Genomic DNA, 22,413 nt, shown 5'->3' with positions numbered 1-22,413 from the left:
CAAGGTTAGTAGATGGGTTAAGAAAGACAGGTTAATCGGGTGCTAAAATGGAATAATTCCTATAAACATCTGCAGCTTCTTGGGAGTTTTCAAACCAGAAACTTGACTTCTTAGCTGCCAGGTCACCATTTTAAGCAAAGAGAATGGGTCGTCTGAGCTCAGCAGGGAAAGTAAGAGGGTCTTGTCCGTGAATTGAGAATAGGGAGAGTACTGGGAAGGCCAGTAGGACCCTTTAAGTTGACTGGATTCTATAAACCATAGTCCTTCTTCCCCCAGTAACTCTTAAATGTTTATACTTGGAAAATTTGGGATAGGAAAACACCAAGATGGGCTCTTTCCTGGAAAAAACAGATGCCTCCAGTTCCTGGCACTGCAGGAAGTTTTTCCGGTAGCATGTTGCGGTGTTCCTGTTGGCTATGCTGTGTACCTTCCCTGCTCCCACTCTCCCTGGTTTATGGTTATTAGGAGAGGGCTCGTGACAATTCATAGCTGTGGAAGAATTTTTTCCTAGTTTTTATCCTGGATTTGATTACTTTTTGTTCCAGAGTCTGGTCATACTGATGTACTCATCTAAAGCCAACCAGGTTCATCCTACCATCCTCATGGAAGCTGCATTGTGTGAATTGGAGGAATTATTACAGTGTCGTCAAGCAGTGGCAGCCATACTTGCCAGAGGAGCCGTATTTTTGTGTGTCCCTCTCTGAGCAACTTCTCAAAAATAGGGGGGCTGGGGTTCCCCACCTGGGAAACTAAATGAAGGTCTACAGATTGCAAAGTGAAATGTAGAATCAGAGAGAAGGAAATTAAGTGGTATAAATAGATCTTTTCTTAAAATTAGAATAGACTTTTTATTTCAACTGCTACTGGAGAATTTAATAAAAAGCATTATTTGAAAAGTTTTCCTAACATAGATTTAGGTTTCATTTTTAGAATGGACACACTACTGTACATTAAAAGTAGTTACTTATTTTGCTATTAAAATTAATTTTTTATTATATCTGAAAAATTACCTGTTTTCAAAGCTTTGTAAAACAAACTTGAAGTTATAGGGAGATAAGCCATCTCCGATTCTGCAGATAGAACAAACGTTTGGGGAGTACTTCGGTCATCTCATAATACAGACTATCTTAACGTAAGAACTTAGTTTCAGATGGTCCGGTTCTATACACTAGTGGACACCAGAACCTCACGGTTTTCTTTTCTCCTAAAACAGTGGAAGGTAAAGAGTGGGCATTAAGTTTTCTAAACAATGGTCTACTGTTACTTTAACAAATCTTTTAAATCTCTTAGGATTCTCATCTCCATTTACTAAACCATGACTTCAAATTACACAAAGTTAATCAGCAAAGTTAATTGGTCATAAAATATTTTCTCCTCCCTTCAGAAAGCACTCATTAAGCAGTGAGGACAAGTGTTTTAAGATACGTAGAATGCGATCTGTGAGTGAGTGAAAGGTGGTTTTGAAACTTGGATTTAATTCTGGTTTCAGATTTGGGTTTTAAATTCCTTTGATCCAGAGAAGGAACTAGGCAGCTGCTATTGTTTTGTCTCCTGACGGATATGCTGGGAAGGAGCTACAGAAGAGCAATGAGGCAGCCTGGTGGAAGGGGAAAAGAACTGGGAGTGGGTTGAGGTCAATGCTTGCTTGCCTTCCCTCACCTCAGCTAGTTAACAGTTTAAGGTTTTAGTCTGCCCCAGGAAGAACAAAGCATGCTAGACTTCAGAGATGCTTCTGCAAATGGCAGGGGTTCTTACAGGAAGACACACGAGGGGTGTGGGGTGGGAAGAAGTGGATAATGAGTATGCAGGAAAATCTTGTTCTAAAAATATTAACTTTTAGTTAAATATAGATTATCACAACCAGCTCAAAATGATAAGCCTAAATCCATATAGAGAGCTAAGTCAGACATTGTCTTGTTTAAAACAAGAACAAACACTCTCTTGGATGGAACAAACCTTTCCTGTTTTGTCCTTGGTTTTATAGTTTAGAATAAATTAGACAAAAAGGAGACACCTGTTTCTGTATACCTGCCGAATTAAGTTATTGCTGTTAAAACCTGGCGCAGTCTGGAGAGTTCAGATGCTTGGTAGATGTTCAATAAATTATTTTAGAAATGAATTTGTTCTTTTAAAATATTAACAGTTCTAGAAAGACTTCTTTCAGTAAATAATGAAATCTTAGAAGAAAGGTTTTTTGGTTTTTTTTTTTTAAGGTAGGGAACTCCACTGAAAATAATTTTAAGCCTTAATTTACTGAAGTTGAAATCATGAGAAATGGCAGCAAAGTAAAATGTATACACATTTGTAGTCAATGGTCCATTTTAGGAGGCTGGTGGTATCTGACAAATTAGTATAGTGAAGTTGGGGAAGGAAATTGTGGGGATTCGTAATACATATTCTCTTTATGTTATTTCTCTTCTGGGTCATGGTAAAACAATAAATTATCTCTGGATGACAGTGTTTGTGGGGGTTTTCTTTTTTGTCGTCATTGGTTCATACATATTTGAGGTAAAGGAAATACACTTTCTAAGTTAAAAACGAACTGCGACCCACAAGCAATCCAAATGAAGTTTTAAGTACTTTCACAAGAGCTCCCTATGAAACGCCACCTCAGAGCTTTAGGTAGGTTCTTCAAAAGGGGAACAAGATGAAAAAACATAGAATAAAGTAGCTTTTTAATGACGACGCAATTTTCTTACAAGATGGAACCATTAAAATAACCTTTGACTAATTCATGTCTTAAAAAATGGAACATCCTGGCGGAAGCCACAGTTCAGTTGAAAACTGGCAGCTTTTTGTCCTCGCCCAGGAGCTACACACCCTTGAGGTGAGGGGCTAGGAGACTGTTGCCCAGATTAGGGCTCATGTAGCCTCGCTGGAGGGCATCGCTGCAGAAGATCAAGTGGTGCTCCTGGCAGGCACGCCCCTAGAAGATGAAGCTTCCCTGGGCCATTGTGGGGTGGAGGTTCTGACCACTCTGGAAGTAGCCAGCCACAGGCTGGGAGGTAAAGTCCATGGTTCCCTGGCCCGAGCTGGGAAAGTAAGAGGTCGGACCCCCAAGGTGGCCAAACAGAAAAAGACTGGTCGGGCCAAGTGGTGGAAGCAGTACAACCAGCATTCTTAAGTCCTTTGTAATAAAGCCACTTAGCCCAGTCAAAAAAAATAAGAAAATTGAACATCGTAATAGTGAGTGTGGCATGTAATCTGATCGTTTAAGCCAGTGATTTTCAATGGTGTGCAGCAAGAATTTTTAAAACATGCAATACCTGACTACTCGGGCATGGATATCTTTTTCCCTAGATTGTCAAATTTTAAAAAATGACACTAGCCAACACAACAGTAGCCGTCTTGTGTGAATGAGTCAAAATTATACCTATTTTTTGTCAGATCAGCAAATATTTTTTGGTGTGTTGCAGAATTTTAGTAATTGGTTTATGTGTACCATGAGGTGAAAAAGGTTGAAAATTGCTGGTTTAGACTTTTAAACTGACCTCCAACCTAATAATCTTGTTTTGTTATTGCATAATATGTTGAAACAAGTGAGTGTGATTCTTGTAAGTAAATAAAACACATGTGAATAAACTACATTTTTACCCAGGTAGCTTCACAACCAAATCCTGGTTCAGGTGAACTGCACCCTATCCTAACTATGTTCACCTGCAGCCTCCAGAGAGCAGACCCTGAGGTGGGGACTTCAGTGCAAGTGATTTATTTTGAAAAATGGTTCCAGAGAACAGAGAGGGACAGGGTGGACAGAAAAGGGAAGAAATGCAGTACTCTTTAAAGTCTTTACCTGAGGGTATGTTTATTGATATTAGGGAGAGGTAGGGGGAGACAGAGATCATTCAGTTGCCTCCCACATGCACCCTGACTGGGGGTCAAACTCACAACCTTTTGGTGAGTGGGACGACACTTCAACCAACTGAGCCACCTAGCCAGAGTGAATCTGGTATATCATTGAATGTAGTCACCGCTGTGGACAAGGGGCCCTGTGAGAGATTCTGGTCCCAAGTTTGAAGGCCCGGGTGTTGAGAGGACCAGAGCCTTACAGTGCCCCCAGTGTAGACGAGAGAGTCCCAGGAGTCACAATGGTCCAGGTTTACACCTACCAAGAGCTGCTTTTAGCCTCTCTCTGTCCAGTCCAGTTGAAGCTCTGGACTGGTTTCCTCCATTTCCTCCATTCCCGAGCCTTGGTTACGGAAAGCTGCAGGAAGAAAATACTCAGACACGGCCACCTTCGTTCTCACCGTTGCCCCAGCTAGACAATCATTCTTCGCCTTAGTCTTGGATCCAGAGTCTGGGTTTCTACTGCTTCCCAAACTCCCATGCCTACCACAGCCTCACCTCATCCTTTCTCAGCAGATATCCTCAGTGTTCTTTCCCAAGGGCCTCAGGCCATCAGGTGTATTCTTCACTTTCTGGTCCTCCCTGCTCCCTGGGGGCCCTTTCCTAGCCACCTGCCAAGGGATGTGGACTCGCTCTGGTGCCTCCAGGCTCCTCCTCACCCCTCAACAATCTGTTCCTCATATAAATTAGCACAAACCTGTAGCTTTGGGGAGCAAAACCAAATTTTAAATATCTTTTATTTGACCTTGCCCTTTTTAGCTCCCAAATTACGAGTTGGGCCATAACCAGTTTTCATCTCTTCACTGCTGCTATCCCCCTCTTCAAGCCCCCGTGCCTGATGTCGTAACCACTCCAGTGGCCACCAGTGCTCTGACTGGGCATTTTTTCCCTCATCTGCATTCTTACGTTTCTACAGTATTTGACCGTTTTCCTTGAAACCCTGTCAGTTTGTATTACTCTGTCTTTCAACTCCTCTTGCACTCATGAATAATAACCGTGAATTTCCTCTAATCCACATATGAACTCTGCGAAGACAGATAGAAGTGGCTTAACCCATTAAGTGGCAGAGCTAGATTTTAAAACCAGGTGTGTCGGACTCCAGCAACCAAGTTCTTTCCACTACTTCATCGTCCCGTGTTCTTTACGAACTCAATTCTCCCACTTTCATACATCACCTATGTATGAAGCAAGAATGAATTCTTTATCTACCACTTACATGCTGTCTTAGTTTCCTCATCTGCAAAATAGGCATAGTTATAAGCATTAAATAAGCCATTACATGTAAAGCACCTACAACAGAGCCTACCCTAAGTATTCCGAAACGTTAGCTATTATTATTTCCTCCATGGGCCACTAGCTCTTTTCTTTTGAATATTCATTTACCCCTCACTGAAGTCTCCTTTTTTAAGGTGAAACAGGCTGGCCTCGTACTCTATCTCATTAGTCCCTAAAACGTGTAACCTTAAATCTGATATTTGTGAAAATTGAGGGCCCAGGCTCTGGGCAGGTCTCACATGGCCTCTGTGATTCTCTCAAATCACCCCAGTCCTTGCTTAATTCTTTCCCGTGTCCCAATCCTTCTTCAGCTGATGCAACTCCTTTTGCAGTCCCAAGCAAGTCCTCTGAGGAATCAAATTTCCCCTGGAAGGATGAAAATTGCTGCGCAGGTTTAAGCGGCCTTTCTCGTCCCAAACTACTCATGTCCCTTTGCCAGTAGTTACTACCACTGCCTCCAAGTCTTAGACGTCTTCCACTCCAGATTCTTAAAGATGTGCCAAGTCGACTCTAGGGTTACCTGTCACCGTGTGCCCTGCACCGTGTTTTCTGGATTCCACATTTTAAGAGAGAGACAGGCTAACTGCAGGATGGCAAAAGCAAAATGACCTTGTGTGCAACCAACTTTGATGAGGAGAAACCTCACTGGAAACTTGGCCCACATCTTAGAAGAGGATTTCAGTTTGTTCTACTTGACTCCAAGAAATAGAATTAAATCCCTTTCAACAAATAGTACTATCAAGCCATATGCTGGGTGTTAGGAATAATAAAAGGAAAGAGATACAGCAATAGTAAGGCAGATAAGTAAAGGCAGCTCTGCCTAGCTGCTACCAGGATTTTGGGCAAATTAGAAAAAGGCACCCCTTCCTCAGTAAACTTGACTGCCTTCTGGCAAATTGAGATAACTGTACAATCCCCTGATAAAATGAATGGGGGTCCCTGAGGTTGTGCAGGGCACTAGTTGCACAACCAGGAGTGACCCTAGCAGAAGCCACTGGGATTAGAAAGAAACCTGTTGCAGAGCCAGCCAGAGCAGGTGGCTGCATCAGTTCATTCAGGAAGGGTGGGGAGGAGGGGATACTCAGGGGTCCTGAGCAGGAAGGGATTTTGCATGGGGGGAGGGGGAGATAGGCCAGATACCCTTTGTAATCTCCTTCTACTCTGAGATTATGCAAATTTGGGGGGGTGGTTCTTCCACAAACCCTCAGGGAACAAGCCAGCAATGTGCTCTTGTGAACGTCTTGGCAGGAAACTACCCTCTCTCACTAACGAGAAAGTAGGTGGCCCAACCCCCAGAGTGGACAGGATGGAAGAAAAGATCTGTGATAGGTGGAGCCATATCTATCCCTTGGTGGGGGCAGACATTAAAACAAAGAGGAGATCAGAAATAATACTATTCCGAGTTTTGAAGATTAAAAATCCCTTACTATTGGTATAGCTAGTTGCAGAGCTAGTTCACTCTCACATGGTCCAAACACTTCAAAGTTGTCAGAGCAGATGATATTATACCATTTTCAGATAATCAGGTCACATATCCAAATCTCCCAAAGCTCATTAGCAGCAGACCTTCAGTGCTAAGCCGCGGGGTTGTCTAACTATACCACTCCATTTCTATTCTCATTTTCTCATTTTTCATTCACTGCTTCCCAACATGCTGTATGTGCAGACTCCTTCCGGAAATAAAACAGGAAAGTTTACAGAGCTGTAATGGACAAGAAACTGCCCCGGCCTTGTTCTAAGAGAAATCAAGGTTTCATCACCCTCTGCCGGCCAAGGACAGCGATGGCAGCAAAAACAGGTAACGGCAGATGCAGGGAAGATCCAGACAGCAACGGTTTTAGAGAGAACTATGGCTACCCTGAGGGAAAAGGAGGGAGGAAGCCAGGCCTACACTGGTAGCTTTTTCCCTTCCAGATTTCTGCTACAAAGTGGAGAGGAATCCTTTTTCTTTTTCAAGCCAAATAATTTTTCAAGACAAAAGAGAGTCAAGTAATGTAAAAGTGGGAGAGTATGGAGGTCGTTTAAATGAGAAAGAGGGACTGTGGACCCTCAGATTGCCCAAGGGCAGTTCAGACATTTGACATTCCAAGATTCAGAAGCAACTCAGACACGATTGTGGAACTGCTATAGGTGATCTTTGGGACAATCATGTGTGATAATTTAAAGGGATAAGAAGAACATCTACATGCATTTAGTGAGGAAAAGGATTTATCAAGACTAGGATCAATGAGTTGAAATTATGGGAATGCAGATTTTTGCTTTAATTTAAAGAATTTTTACCAATTAGAACTCTCCTGAAAGAAGGAACTGTCCTCTAAAGTAGTAAGCTCCCTGCGACGGAAATGATTAGAAACAGGACTGTCCTGGCCAGTGTGGTTTGGTTGATTGGAGCTTCATTCCCTACACTGAAAGGTCGTGGGTTTGATCCCCGGTCAGGGCACGTACAGGAAGCAACCGATTGATGTTCCTCTCTTGTATCAATATTTCTCTCTCCCTCTCTCTCTCTTTCTTCCTCTCTCTCTTTCTCTGAAAGCAATGAAAAAATGTCCTCAGGTGAGGATAAAACAAAAACAAACAACAAAAAAAAACAGGACTGTCCCAAAAAGGAAGTTTTCATGTTATAATGGGTTAGACTACAGATCCCGAAGACGATACATTCATTCAGTCACCACTTACTGGTCTCATCTCTATTGTTGACCATATCTGTAATTACTTGATTACATGTCTGCTAAGAACTGCATGTATTTTTCACTTTCCCTGGTGCCTTAACACAATGCCTGGCACATTGTAGGTTCTTGGTGAATGAATTCATTGGAAGAGTGTATGAGGTCCCTAGAAACCAAAACTGTTCTGAAAAGGAAATTCTGGTGATACGCACAGTGAGTCACCAGCACACTGGCTGACTTTTCCTTGGTCTGTTTTGTTGTGCTCTTGTCATATGGCCGTGGTTATATTAATGGCAGAAAATAATATATCACCCTAAGTTAACTTGCTTTAATACCATATGATTTGGATGGACAGCATCTTGGTATCTCTAATGATATCTTTTAGAATCTGTTGAGACCTAGTAATGACACAGGATTGAATTCAAAAATTTAGATTCAGCCCTAAGCTCTGCTACTAGTGTGCCTGTGTTGACTTCTCCAGGCATTGGTTTCTTCATCTAAAAACAAGAGCTTACCCAGATTGTCCTTAGGCTTCTCTTGGCACTAGTATTATGCGGCTATGTCCCTCTGCTCAGAATTGGAAGGATTCCTTAAGGCCCAGCACCACAACTCACTGGCTGCACGACTAGATGAAGATCAAAGATCCTTTGACTAAGTGGCTGGATAGAGCAGCGCCAAAGCATCAACACATGTGTGGCTAATTGAACAGATGCAGGTTTCCTGGTTTCCTCCCTCAGTCCTAGTGATTCTGTTCCCTTTAACCATTTAGTCTTTCTCCAGCCTATGCAGAAGAAATACAGAGCTTAAAAGCATAGGCTTTGGAGAATGAAAGTCAAGTTTGAATCTTAACTTTCTCACTTACCAGTTGTATGACACTGGAAAAATTACTTTCTTTTCTGAGCTGTTTCCTGATCTATAAAATAAAGATTTCACTATTTCACTGGGGAAAGTATCCTCAGGATTATAATATTTCATAGGATTGATATAATGAAGATAAATGTGTGTAGTAGATTGTTTCCAAAGACAGAAACATCATCTCCCAGCCCACATACTCTTTTGCAATGTGACTAAAAGATAAAATGTTTTTCTTCCACTTGAATCTGGCCCAGAGCCCTATTTTAACAACAGAATGTGGTGAAAATGATGCTATATAACTTCCAAGGTTGGGCCCTACACATCTACAAGTTCCACCTTGACCTCTTCAAATGCTTCTCTTGGGGAACCCAGTCATAATGTGGCGACAGCCCTGGCAACCATGCTGATGGACACACATGGAAGGGCACGGAGGCCCCAGGCCAACATCGCAGCTGAACTTCGGTCTGTGGGCCAACACCAACTACCAGCCATCCCAGCTCCTTGGCTGATACCACAGGAAGCAGAACAAGCCAGCCAATCCACAGATTTGTGAGGTCACGTGAGAAACGATAATCGTTGTGTTAAGGCACTAAGTTTGGGGGTGGTGTTTCCTGCAGCAATAAAGAACTGAAACCAAGCACTTAACACAGTACCTGGCCCATAGTAAGTACTCAAGGGAGGTGTGCAGAGGGAGTGGTAATGGTGAAAGTGTTGTAAAAAGTTTCTTCCTCCTTGCCCTAGCTGCCATGGCCCAGGCAGTTGGGCGTGATTCCACAAAGCAAAATTTCATGGGTTTGATTCCCAGTTAGAGCACCCGCTTGGGTTATGCCCAGTCCCCAGCTGGGGTGCATGTGAGAAGCAACCGACCTGTGTTTCTCATGTTGATGTTTCCCTCCCTCTCCTTCTACCTCCCTTTCCTTCTCTCTAAAATAATGTTTTTTAGTTTCCTTCCCCCTATTAAGGGGAAAACTAATAGGAGTCTGGGGCAAGCTGTAGGAAGATGTTAAAGATCATCTAACCCCCCAAAATTCATTCTTCCCATTCCTAGGGCTCTTCCACTTCTTCAAAACAACACAAGATGATGCAGGAAGTGGCCATTTTTGAGTAACTCTTTGATAAAGTCTTCCTTGTATTGTACTTCTAAAAGCAGTTCGTTGGTTCCTATAACATAAACTTTTTCAAATGACACTTTGCATATCAGAAAACTAAGACAGCTTTGTCCCTCATTCTCCCCTTCTTCTACCTAAGGTAAGAACCAATGCTCCAGATTCTCTCAGCTGCAATGTCACCGTGTTCAGACCTCACCCCTCCCGATTTGCTCATTTCTGGCCAAAGCTGCCTTCCTCACGTGGGACCTTACTTAGTAAAAACCTAAAAGGGGCGGGGCGACAAGATCCGTGCGGGCTTACGTCGGTGGCAACTCCGTTCGCCCCGGAGAAGCCTCACTCTCCCGCGTGCACCAAGACACCGAGATGCCGATATCTCCCGAATTCCTAGAGGGGTCTCTGCGGCCGCGCACTACTGTGCGGGGCGGTGCTATGACGTACTTCCGGCTGCGCCTGCCGCGGTCCGCGTCTTGGTGTCCCCGCGCCAGGAGTGACTCTGACTCACGGTGAGCCTCCTCATCCTCGGTTAGCTTGGCGGGCGGAAGAGGGAGCCTAGGTGAAAAGGTTGGGAGAGGAAGGAGTGGCTGTACCGCTGTGGACCCCGAGGACCCCACCAGACCGGTCTTGGAAGAGTTATAGGTAGGAGCCCTGTACCCCTGCCCAGCCCCAGAGGCGCTTGCTCCTTGGAAAGCCTTTTCCTCCTCCCGGGGCTTTAACAAATGAAACTTTGTTTCGCAGTTTCAAAGCAGCTTTTTTATGCGCTTCTTGAGCCGAGCAGGGGCTGCCATTTCTTTTCCCCTGACTCTCAGTGGGAGTCCGAACGCTGGGCTAATTGATGGAACACGCCGGAGGGCTTTGGGGACCTCCTCTCAGAAACCGAACCTTTTTAGAAGGCCGGGGTAGAGTCCGATCCAAGGGAATGAGTAGTCCCCTTGGTCTTTGTTTAGGTTAGAAAGGTGCCATTAACAGGAATCTGCTCAGGTTCGGAAACACGGTATTTGGGAACCATTTGTTAACAGAGTTTGTCCAGAGAAAGGTGATCTGGCTGGTGAGGTACTTGGAAACCTGTGCTATTTAAGGAACAGTTGAAACAACTGTGGATAAGAAAAGAGTTAAGAAGATTGTTTTCAGGCATTATAAGGTTACTATGGAGAAAATAAGTGTTGGTCTGGGGCTGAAGTGTAAAGGAAGTGTGAAGATAGAAGTTAAAAAGATTATGCACAATTTGATTTGATTTAAAGAAAAATTGGAACTGTCTCATAGAATTCTGGGCCTCAAAAATGATCAAATTTGCCTGCCTGGGAGTTTTCAGGTACAGACTTTGAGTATACTAAAGGCATTCTAGCATTACATTGTTAGAATCTATGATCATTTGATTTATTTATGCCTCTTTCCAAATGGATTTGGGGCACTTTTATAAGAATACACACGCTTTGGGAAACTGGCGTAAAGGGAGGGGCGGGGAAACTTGGGAACAGAACAAAAGCTTTCTTTTTATGGACCTCAAACTTTTGCTTCGTGGATGTCTTTAGCCTGACCTTGTAGCAGTGGTTGAAGACAATCTGAGTTGGTAACGAAGCCGCCATTTTCTGTCTACATGCTTTTTGATTTTATGAGCACTTTATTAAGAAATATTCGGCCCTGACTGGTGTGGCTCAGTGGGTTGGGCGCTGTCCTACAGACTGAAGGGTCGCCAGTTTGATTCCTGGTCAGGGCACGTGCCTGGGTTGCAGGGCAGGTCCTCGTTAGGGGCGTACAAGAGGCAACCGATCAGTGATCCACACATCCATGTTTCTCTCCCTCTCCCCTTCCCTTCCCTTCCCCTCTCTAAAAATAAACAAACAAAATATTTTAAAGAAAGAAAAATTCAGAAGCCAAGACCTGGAGGGCTCCCCTAAATGGACCTTTAGACAAACTCAATGTGAACAAATGTGAAATTACTGGCCTTCTTCAGGTGGAAAAAAAAAAAACCCAGAGCATTATCAGATTTGTTTTTTTAATATTTGCCAGTTGGAGGAGTAGGAGGATTTCTTTTATTGTAACTAAAGTTGAGCATATTTGCATGGGTTAATTGTTGAGCTGAGACTTGAAAGGTAAGTAGAGTCTACGGCCATACCGCGCTGATCACGGCCAATCTCGTCTGAAAGGTGAGTAGAAGCCTTATGAGAACTGGGCATTGAGTGAGCACAGGGAATGGTGACTGACAAGGGAGGCGGATGCCAGATTGGGGTTTGTTTGCCATGCAGAAAGGTTAAGTAATTGTCAACAGCTAGGTGACTTGAGCAAATTTATGTGTTTTTTAAAATATTTTTAAAATTGTTTTCATTTGTATTGATTTTAGAGAGAGAGAAACATACATTTGTTGTTCCACTTATTTATGCATTCTTGGTTGCTTCTTGTATGTCCTCTGACCAGGGATCGAACCTGCAACCTTGGCATATCAGGACCACACTGTAACCAATTGACCTACCCAGCTAGGGCCAGCAGATTGTGTTTTAAACCTCTGCAGATAGCCTTTGAGCCTGTGGAGATAGAATTGCCAAACTGGAAAATGGCCTAGTGATTTCAAAGGACAAAGGGCCATTATATTGTTACCAAGTAGTTCAAAGCTAAAAGTATTCGATAAAATTAAAAAATAGGCTTTGTGCTATGTTTGAAATAGATCTGCTAGAAACTATTTCATTAGGCCAATATTCTGACAATTATTGGAAGAAAGTCAAGAATTAACTACTATTGTTCCTAGTGACAAGGCACGTTCCTTTTTAAAAAAAATAATCCTAGCCCTGGCTGGTGTGGCTGAGTTGATTGGAACATTGTCCCGTTACTGAAAGGTTTTAGGTTTGATTCTTGGTGAGGACACATACCTAGGCTTCAGGTTTGATCCCCGCTCCAGGCACATACAGAAGCAAACCAATTGATAACTTCTCTCTCTCATCGATGTTTCTCTGCCTCTCTCCTTCCCCCTCTCTCTAAAAGCAATGAAAAAATGTCCTTGAATGAGGACAATAATAATAATAATAATGCTAAAAGAAAATGGCTTCACAACTTTTTAAAATGTATAATGAATTCTAAGAATGGCCCACTTCAATATCATAAGTGTTGAAGTTAACAGTCACATTTCTCTTTACCACCCTTCCATAATAGAACAGCATTTACTAAAGCTGCTCTTTATCCCCAACCCTATATTTTTAATTTAAATAAACATTTTAGAATAATTTTAGAGAAGCTCAAAGATAATACAGTGAGTCCCTGTTTCTCACCCAGTTTCCCTTGTTAACATCTTACATTTCTGTGTACATCTGTCACAACTAAGGAACCAACATTGGTACATTACAGTTAACTGAGCTCCACTGTTTATTCAGATTTTGTTGGTTTTTCCCTAATGTCCTTGTCTGTTCCCTGATCCCATCGAGGATACCACATGGCATTAATAATCTTCATGTCTACTTAGTGTACTTTGGTCAGGACAGTTTCTCAGTTTATCCTGGTTTTTGGTGAAGTTGACAGTTACTTGAGGACTACTGGTTAGTTATTTTTGTAGAATGTTCCTAAATGATTGATGTTTTTCTCATGATTAGACTGGGCTGTGGGTTTTGAGGAGGAAGACCACAGAAGTGAAGTGCTCTTCTCTCTGATTGTTTTTTTTAATTGATTGGAGAGAGGAAGGGAGAGAGGGAGAGGGAAACATTGATTTGTTGTTTCACTTATTTATGCACTCATTGGTGGAGTCTCGTACGTGCCCTGCCCAGGGGTTGAACCCACAACCTTGGTGTATTGGGATGACGCTCTAGCCGACTGACCTACCCTGCCAGGGCGAAGTAATCTTTCCATATCAAGACACATAACTTATCACTGATGATATTAATCTTTTCTAAAAATTATAGAGCAGACCTGTCTCTTCCAGATCCTTTCCTTTAAGTTCTGAACTATGAAATACTAAATACTAATTCTTCCCTTTAACAGCAAAAAAAATTATTATGCATTAATAACAGTAATAGAATTATTCAGAAACACATTGAGCTGAAGTTGTTACACTGTTTCATTATTTGCTCAGATGTTCATTGAAAAGGACCAAAATATTTTTAAAAATTGTTTTTATTAAGGTAGCATTGGTAATATCATTATATAAATTTCAGGTGTACGACATTATAGTTCGATATCTGTACACTCTATTTCATGCTCCTCACACCAAAAATCTAGTTACATTCATCACCATATATTTTGACCCCTTTACCAATCTTGCCCTTCCCCCTCTGGTAACTACCATTATGATGCTTACATCTATGACTCTGTTTAGTTTGTTCACTTGTAATTTTTTTTGTTTTGTACTCCACCTGTGACTGAAGTTACATGGTTCTTTTCCTTTTCTGGCTGACCTATCTATCTCACTTACCCTCAAGAACTGACCATGTTGTCGCAGATGGCAGTGTTTCACCTTTTATGGCAGAGTGGGTTCCATAATGATGTTAAGTTTGATCTCGTGGGTGAGGTGGTGTTTGTCATGTTTTTCCACTGTCGTTACCTTCCCCCAGCCCCTTTTAATTTTTAAATTTTTTATTTCTCAATGTTTTATTATGCTATTATAGTTGTCCCAATTTTTCCTCCCTTGTTCCCCTCCACCCAGCCCACCCCCCACTTCCATAATCTACCCTCACACCATTGTCTGTGTCCATAGGTCCTTCATATGTTTTTCGACTGATCCCTTCACCTTCTTTCAAATAGTTCCCACCTGACTCCTCCCCTCTTAAAGCCATCAGTCCGTTACATGATTCTCTGCCTCTGGTTCTGTTTTGCTCATTAGTTTATTTTGTTCACTAGGTTCCTCTTATAAATGAGATCATATGGTATTTGTCTTTCATTGACTGGCTTATTTCACTTAGCATAATGTCTAGTTCCATCCATGCTGTCACAAAAGGTAGGAATTCCTTCTTTTTTTTCTGCCGTACAGTGTTCCATTATATAAATATACCACCATTTTTTGATCCACTCATCTATTGGTGGGCACTTAGGCTGTTTCCAAGTCTTGGCTTTTGTAAATAGCGCTGCTGTGGACATAGGGGTGCATAAATTCTTTTGAATTGGTGTTTTGGGATTATTAGGGTATATTTCCAGCAGTGAAATTGCTGGGACAAAAAGCAGTTCCATTTTTAATTTTTTGAGGAAATTCCATACTGTCTTCCACAGAGGCTGTACCAGTCTGCATTCCCACCAGCAGAACACTAGGGTTCCCTTTTCTCCACATCTCTCCAGCACTTGTTTGTTGATGTATTAATGATGGCCATTTTGGCATGTTTGAGGTGGTATCTCATTGAGGTTTTAATTTGCGTCTCTCAGAGCGCTAGTGATTTTGAGCATTCTTTCATGTGCCTATGGGCCCTCTGTATGTCCTCCTTGGAGAACTGTCTGTTCAGGTCCTTTGCCCATTTTTTAATTGGATTGTGTGTCTTCCTGGTGTTGAGTCCTATGAGATCTTTATATATTTTGGAGATCAAACCCTTGTCCAATGTATCATTGGCAGATATGTTCTCCCATATAGTCAGGTCCCCTTTTATTTTGCTGATGGTTTATTAGCCGTGCAGAAGATTTTTAATTTGATATAGTCCTTTTTGTTTATTTTTTCCTTTGTTTCCCTTGCCCTGGGAGATGTATCAACAAAAATTCTGCTATGTGAGTTATGTGAAATTTTACTGCTTGTGCTTTCTGCTAGAATTTCTATGGTATCACAAGTTAATATTTAAGTCTTTTATCCATTTTGAGTTTATTCTGATGTGTGGTATAAGTTGGTGTTCTAGTTTCATTATTTTGCATGTACCAGTTCAGATCTCCCAACACCAGTTATTGAAGAGACTGTCTTTACTCCATTGTATGCTTGTGCCCCCTTTGTCAAGTATTAATTGACCATAGAGACATGGGTTTATTCTGGGCTCTATTCTGTTCCATTGATCTGTGTGTCTTGTCTCGTCTTATGCCAGTACCAGAGTGTTTTGATTACAGTGGCCTTGTAGTATAGTTTGATATCAGGTATTGTGATCCCTCCAACTTTGTCCTTCTTTCTCAAGATTGCTGAGGCTATTCAGGGTCTTTTTGGTTCCGTATAAATTTTTGGAGTATTTGTTCTAGATCTGTAAAATATACCACTGGTATTTTAATAGGAATTGTGTTGAATCCATAGATTGCTTTGGGTTATACAGACGTTTTAATGATGTTAATTCTTCCAATCCATGAGCATAGTATTTGCTTCCATTTATTTGTATCTTTCTCAGTTTCTTTCTTCAGTGTTCTTTTGGTTTTCTGAGTACAGATCTTTTACCTCCTTGGTTAAATTTATTCTTAGGTACTTTATTTTTTGATGTTGTAATAGTAAATGGGAGTTTTTCTTAGTTTCTCTTTCTGGTAGTTCATTGCAGGTGTACAAAAATGCCATGGATTTCTGAATATTGACTTTGTGTCCTGGCACTCTGCCAAATTTATTTATTAGGTCGGGTAGTTTTTTGGTGGAGCCTATAGGTCTTCCATGTACAGTCATGTCGCCTGCGAATAATGACAGTTTTACCGACTCCCTTCCAGTTTGGATGCCTTTTATTTCTTCTTCTCTGATCACTGTGGCTAGGACCTCCAGTACTATGTTGAATAAAAGTGGTGGAAGTGGACACCCTTCCCTTGTTTTGTTCCTGATCTTAAGGGAAGTACTTTTAATTTTTCCCCATTGAGTATGATATTGGCAGTAGGTTTCTCATATATGGCCTTTATCATTTTGAGGTATACTCCCTCTATTCCCACTTTGCTGAGTGTTTTTATCATAAATGGTCCTGGATTTTATCAAATGCTTTTTCTGCATCTATTGGTATGACTGTGTGATTTCCCCAGTCCCTTTCTATACTCTCTTTGGAAGCAAGCTTGTAAGTATAGCCTACACTCAAGGAATGGAGAGTTAAGCTCCACCTTCTTGAGGGGACTATCTACATAAATTGTTTGGAATAATTCTGTGTGGGGGATTTGTCTTTTCTCCCCTATTTATTTATTTAGTCACCTTTTTTCACATCAGTATGGGCTTCTGGATATTTATTTTATACTTAAGGTTACAAGCCAGTACTACATTACGTGTTTTGGAACTCAGGCCTCTGTTCCTCTGACATGCCTCACTGTTGTTGATGTTTTCTTTAACACTTACTGGCATTACATGATGCTCCAGGTTCACCTTCAGTATTCCCCGACCTAGAATTAGGCATTTCTGCATCTCTGGTTCCTTTTAATGGAGAATGATGTTTAGAAACCAAGACATTGGGCTCACACACTTATCTAATTCTGTATCAACCTCTGTATTACACTGAACATAAGTTCATACTGCCCTATTTTTCAAAGATTTTGTTATTTTTAGAAAGAGAGGAAGGGAGGGGGAAAGAGGAGGGTAGAAACATCAATGTGACAGAGTAACATCGATCAGCTAAATTTTTAAAAAGATAAAATATATAGTATTTGTGTGGTGGTGAGTGATTTGAAGGAACAGAGTAGGAGGATAAGGAGTTCCATGTAAGGGAGGGCCGTGTGCAGTTTAAGACACGGTGGTCGGGGTGCCTCAGCCAGAAGGTGGCATCTGAGTACAGACCTGGAGGAGGTGAGGGGGCCGGGCATGCGTGATCTGGAAGAAGTGTGTAATCTGCAGGGAGTGTTAGTGGGAGCAGCGTGGACAAGGTTCTGAGGGGGGAGGGTGCCTCACATATCTAGGGAACAGTGTGGCTGGTTAGAGTGAGCAGAGAGAGAGAAGTATAAGATGAGGTCATCTTCAGCTTGAATAAGCTTTTCATACACCCTTTCTATGGTCTCTACCTTTATTATCAATATAATTTCATGTAACAAACACCCACCTATATTTTTATCTGGTTGGCCCTTTATTGAGGCGGCTGGAGTTTTCCTGCTGTAGATATCCAAATCCAGGACGGAAACACCTGTGAAAATTGAGCTTTGTTGAAAACATGGTTAGGAAGCCCAGTCACAACATATAAGATTCACTAATTTATGTAGTTTTCTTTCAAAATATATTTAATGAGTGCCAATTATAATAGACTGATTTTGTTGTCTGTTTACTTGTACATTTTCTTAAGTTGACTCTGTAGCCCTAAAGAACCAGGAATCTAAAGGAAGTAGTACTCCTGCTACACAGAGGCCTATCTTTAGTGAAGCAATTTCCGGAGTCCATATGATGACCAAAGTACCGGGCATGGCCACAGGTGTGGGCCCTAGGCCTCCACAGGAGCAGGTGGGGCCTGTGATTGTGAAAGTCAAGGAGGAGGAGAAAGGGAAGTGCTTTCCTAGCCTGGAGATGTTCCGTCAACGCTTCAGGCAGTTTGGGTACCATGACACACCTGGACCCCGCGAGGCCCTGAGCCAGCTCCGGGTGCTCTGCTGTGAGTGGCTGAGGCCAGAGATCCACACTAAGGAGCAGATCCTGGAGCTGCTGGTGCTTGAGCAGTTCCTGACCATCCTGCCCCGGGAGCTGCAGGCCTGGGTGCAGGAGCACTGTCCAGAGAGCGCTGAAGAGGCCGTCAGTCTCCTGGAGGATCTGGAGCGAGAACTGGATGAACCGGGACAGCAGGTAGGCTGGGCACAATCTTTTTTTATCCTCTGAGATTGGGAGCATAGAATTCCAGGCAGGAATGGGTTTGTCCCTACAATACAAAGAAGTAAATGAAAGTTTCTGCTGAGTTAGAGCACATGTCCTCCTTTTTTCCCTACTACCCTATACTAGCTTTAGCCTTGTGAGTTGAATGGGAGGGTGTTTTTCTTTTCTCTTTCCTAGAGATTCTACATAGCTCTCCTTAGATTTTCTTTCATTCTAGTTAAAGTAAGCTTTGCATAAACCTAGCTATTCCTAATTGTCTCTAGGTTTCACCTCCTCCAAGTGAACAGAAACAGGTGTGGGAGAAGATGTCGTCTTCAGGAACAGCAAAGGAATCCCTGAGCAGCGCACACACATGGTCTGTGGAGACAAGTCCCAAATATGAGTCTTGGGGACCCCTGTACATCCAAGAGACTGGTGAAGAGCAGGAATTCACTCCAGAGCTGAGACAGAACCAAGGTAGGAACTGCCTGTCGAGTCCGCCTCAGTGCCCCAGGCCTTTGTGATCGAAGGAACAGACTAATTCTAATCACGGATTGTGAGGTGATTGCCTGGATCGAGCTGACAGGTTTGGCTGAGTGGGCAGAATGAGGTCCCTCTCCTCCCTCAGGTGCGTTCAGTCAGGGGCTAGCATGGGAAAAGATGTCCCTGTCTAATAAGTTCGACTGAAGTGAGTTTAATGAAGGGACTGTTTATAAAGGAGGTGTGGACAGGGTGAGTGAATAAATTAAGAGATGGTGTTGTTAGTTTGTTAATGATTTACTGAACCTGTTATAATTAGCTTTGGATTATGTGGAAATGGTCCCTGGTAAAGTCTTTTTCAACTTCTGCCTCGTTAGACTATTTAAAATTTTTAACTTTTAAGTTACTTATTTCCCACACATAGTTCATGGCAACTTGAAGGGAAACCTGTATGAGTAGCCAAGTGATTGCTCATCATGGAGACTGAAAGATTTTAGCTCCTGCTGCCACAGTCATCAGCAGACAGTGAGGTGGGGCGAGCCTGGAAGCAGCTGAGTGTTATGCTGGTAGAGGAGGGAAATAGATGGTCAGGTGGAGACAGATGGAAGGGTAAGAGAAGAGGGGGTTCGAAGAAGGTGCCTTTGTCAGTTGGGGCTTCTGTACCTGTGGAGGGCTCACCGTGTTCAAGAGGAGCCCATTTTTCAGAGGAAGCTTCTCTGACTCCCCTTTTCCATGTGCACGAACAGTTAAATGGAGTTCTAGTGGTGTGACTGCTTAGTGAAGTGCTCTGAAAAGATGTACTACTTCGATCTGATTTCAGCAGTGTTACTTTATAATGAAAAGAATTACAAGACATAGCCAATGTATAATAGATTAAATGGTAAGAGTTGAACTGTGGTAGGAGTTAAGTACTTACTTTCATTCAAATTAATAAGGATCCGGGACTAGAATGATTATAAATGAACTGAACGTTCTCTTTTATTGCTTTTGTATTCAGCTTCTGTGAAGCATATGAATTTTTCTGAGTTTGCTACTAGCCTCTTTTCCCTTAATTATCCTTTTTATTTTCCTTAATCAAATTTGACCCTTCAGCAATCTTTCTTGTTTCATTCTGCCTGAGCATTACGCATTTCCTTTGCTGCTATCCCAGTATGCTTGGTTTTGCCTTATTGCCCTCTGTATATGAAGTTTTTCTCCTAGCAGAAAAAACCAGGTACTCTTTAGGCCATAATAGTTTCTAGTAGGGGGCTTGTGTGACAGTCTGGTATTGTAAACTGGATTTGATGATGGCTCATTTGTATCATTGTGGTATTGTGACCTCTCAGAGCAGTATTTGGTCACCCTTCAAGACTCATCAATATCACCTGATGATTCTCTTTGTCTTCTAACGGTTTCTTCTCAGAACAGGAAAAAACTCACATCCTTATTTTGTTTATTGTTTCAGATTGTAAGTCGAACACCCAGAATGAGGAATCAACAGATAAGCAGAAAAATTCTGAAGAGTCTCATGCAGAAGAATTCAAAAAGGATATTATTCCCATGGTTATTGCCAATAAATGTGAGGCCAGGTCAGAAAGGCAGTGGGTGAATCTTGAGAAAGAAAGAGGAACAAAAACCCCTCTCCTAGGCAAAGGTTCCAAGAAAGGTAGAGAACTAATGCCCACTAAACCTGCCCCAGGAGAGAGACGTTACATATGTGCTGAGTGTGGGAAAGCCTTTAGTAATAGCTCAAATCTTACTAAACACCGGAGGACACACACTGGGGAGAAACCCTACGTGTGCACCAAATGTGGGAAAGCCTTTAGCCACAGCTCAAACCTTACCCTTCACTACAGAACACACTTGGTGGACCGGCCCTATGACTGTAAGTGTGGGAAAGCCTTTGGTCAGAGCTCAGATCTCCTTAAACATCAGCGAATACACACTGAGGAGGCACCATATCAGTGCAAAGATTGTGGGAAAGCTTTCAGTGGTAAAGGCAGCCTCATTCGGCACTATCGAATACATACTGGGGAGAAACCTTACCAGTGTAACGAATGTGGGAAGAGCTTTAGCCAGCATGCAGGTCTTAGTTCTCATCAGAGGCTCCACACTGGAGAGAAGCCGTATAAATGTAAGGAGTGTGGAAAAGCCTTCAACCACAGCTCCAATTTTAATAAACATCATAGAATCCATACCGGGGAAAAGCCCTATTGGTGTGATAATTGTGGGAAAACCTTCTGTAGTAAGTCAAATCTTTCCAAACACCAGAGAGTCCACACTGGAGAGGGAGAAGTGCTTTAACCATCAAGTATGCTCTCTTGGTGATTTTTTGTTTTTGTTTTCTTAACTTTAGAACAAGAATGCTAGGGAGAAGCCAAGTGATTGTAATAAAAACTTCAGTGGTAGATTTTGTTTCACTCAACATCAAGGGACGCTGGAGGAGTGAGGGTGGTGGCGCTGTAGGGGGGAGGCCCTGGAGGGGGTGGTGGACTCCGCACTCGCCAGCTTAACTGGTCCAGGATCCCCTCACCATGCTTCGGGGCCCATTAACCATGCCAGCATTGCCTTGTGTATAGTTAAAATGGTGTATACCGAGTATAATTATGGAAAAACATAACTGTTTCAACATGCGTTCAAAATTTGTGATTTGTAAAGAATTGAGCCATTTGAACACAATCTAATCTAATTCAGAATAAATGTATAATGTCTTGTAATGCTTCAGGACTGTTGTTACAATAAATGGTATGTTTAGCAAACACTATTCAAGAGAGAAAAAACTGTTCCTACTGGTTTAGCTTTTGGAAAATTTGGATTTGAGATAAACAGAACCTTTAGGACTTGTGAGTGAATATGTGTGTTAGGAAATTGCAGTAGAGTGTAGAGTAGCTGCATCTTGGAGTACGTTGTGCTGTCTTTCCTACCTACTGAGAACATGTCGTCATTGGGAACATCTTGTCAGCCTCTGTGCATTTTGGTTGCGTATATTCTTTCTCTGCCAAAGTCTGAAAATCTGACACTCCCTGAGCAGCTTCCTTCTTCTGAACTCCAGAAGTCAATAATACACAATTTGATTACCTTAAGTCCATCCCGTCTTTTCCTTCTGACTGCAGTCTCTTTAAGATTCTTCTCTATACCTTATAAAAAAGTATTTTGGCCAGTAGGTCCTCCTGTTACCTAGAAACCCAGCTGCTTCACTCCTTCCTCCTGTCACTTGCTTATCATGGTATTTTGAGTTGTTTTCACCTCTCAGTAGTAGTCACTAAAATACCATTTTGTCTACTGCTGTAGCCACAGTGGTCAGGCAGACCTGATATACCAGCATTAGGGGCAGCAAGAAAGTGTCATGTCTAGTTCCAGCTCTGATCTCTGGAAGTTGCCTGTATGTCATCTTGGGATCAGATTAAACTACAGGTGACAGGTCTTTATGCAACAGCCAGATGTATTAGGGAGGGAGTCATTACTGCAAAAAAAAAAAAATCAGTTGTCCTTGAAATCTGAAATATTCTTACGGTTCCAGTAGCTTGCTGATGACCTTCTGGGTGTCCTGTCAGCACTTTAACTCGGTACCTTTTATGTAAGCTCTCCTGTTTATGTGTTAACCATG

The 22,413-nt window shown here is 42.2% G+C and overlaps 1 protein-coding gene across 3 annotated transcripts in view; it reads left to right on the top strand.

Moving 5' to 3' along the window:
• Window positions 1-21,523, top strand: part of ZSCAN21 (zinc finger and SCAN domain containing 21) — a 44,738-nt gene extending 23,215 nt beyond the window's left edge. The window contains exons 1-4 of one of the 3 annotated variants that reach the window (XM_024571355.4): window positions 10,150-10,254; window positions 17,851-18,341; window positions 18,632-18,824; window positions 20,272-21,523. In XM_024571355.4, coding sequence (XP_024427123.2) covers window positions 17,946-18,341; window positions 18,632-18,824; window positions 20,272-21,110 — 1,428 coding nt within the window. In that variant the 5' untranslated portion in view covers window positions 10,150-10,254; window positions 17,851-17,945 and the 3' untranslated portion in view covers window positions 21,111-21,523. Of the gene's footprint in view, window positions 1-10,149; window positions 10,388-17,850; window positions 18,342-18,631; window positions 18,825-20,271 lie in introns of those variants that run through there. The other 2 variants (XM_024571356.4, XM_024571357.4) reach the window with 2 other exon arrangements.
• The last annotated feature ends 890 nt before the right edge of the window (window positions 21,524-22,413 follow it).

Source organism: Desmodus rotundus, chromosome 1 (assembly GCF_022682495.2).
Source record: "Desmodus rotundus isolate HL8 chromosome 1, HLdesRot8A.1, whole genome shotgun sequence".
In the NCBI taxonomy this organism is placed as follows: Eukaryota; Metazoa; Chordata; class Mammalia; order Chiroptera; family Phyllostomidae; genus Desmodus; species Desmodus rotundus.
Note: the sequence above shows the minus strand (reverse complement) of the source record. Positions and strands in the feature narration are given on the sequence as shown.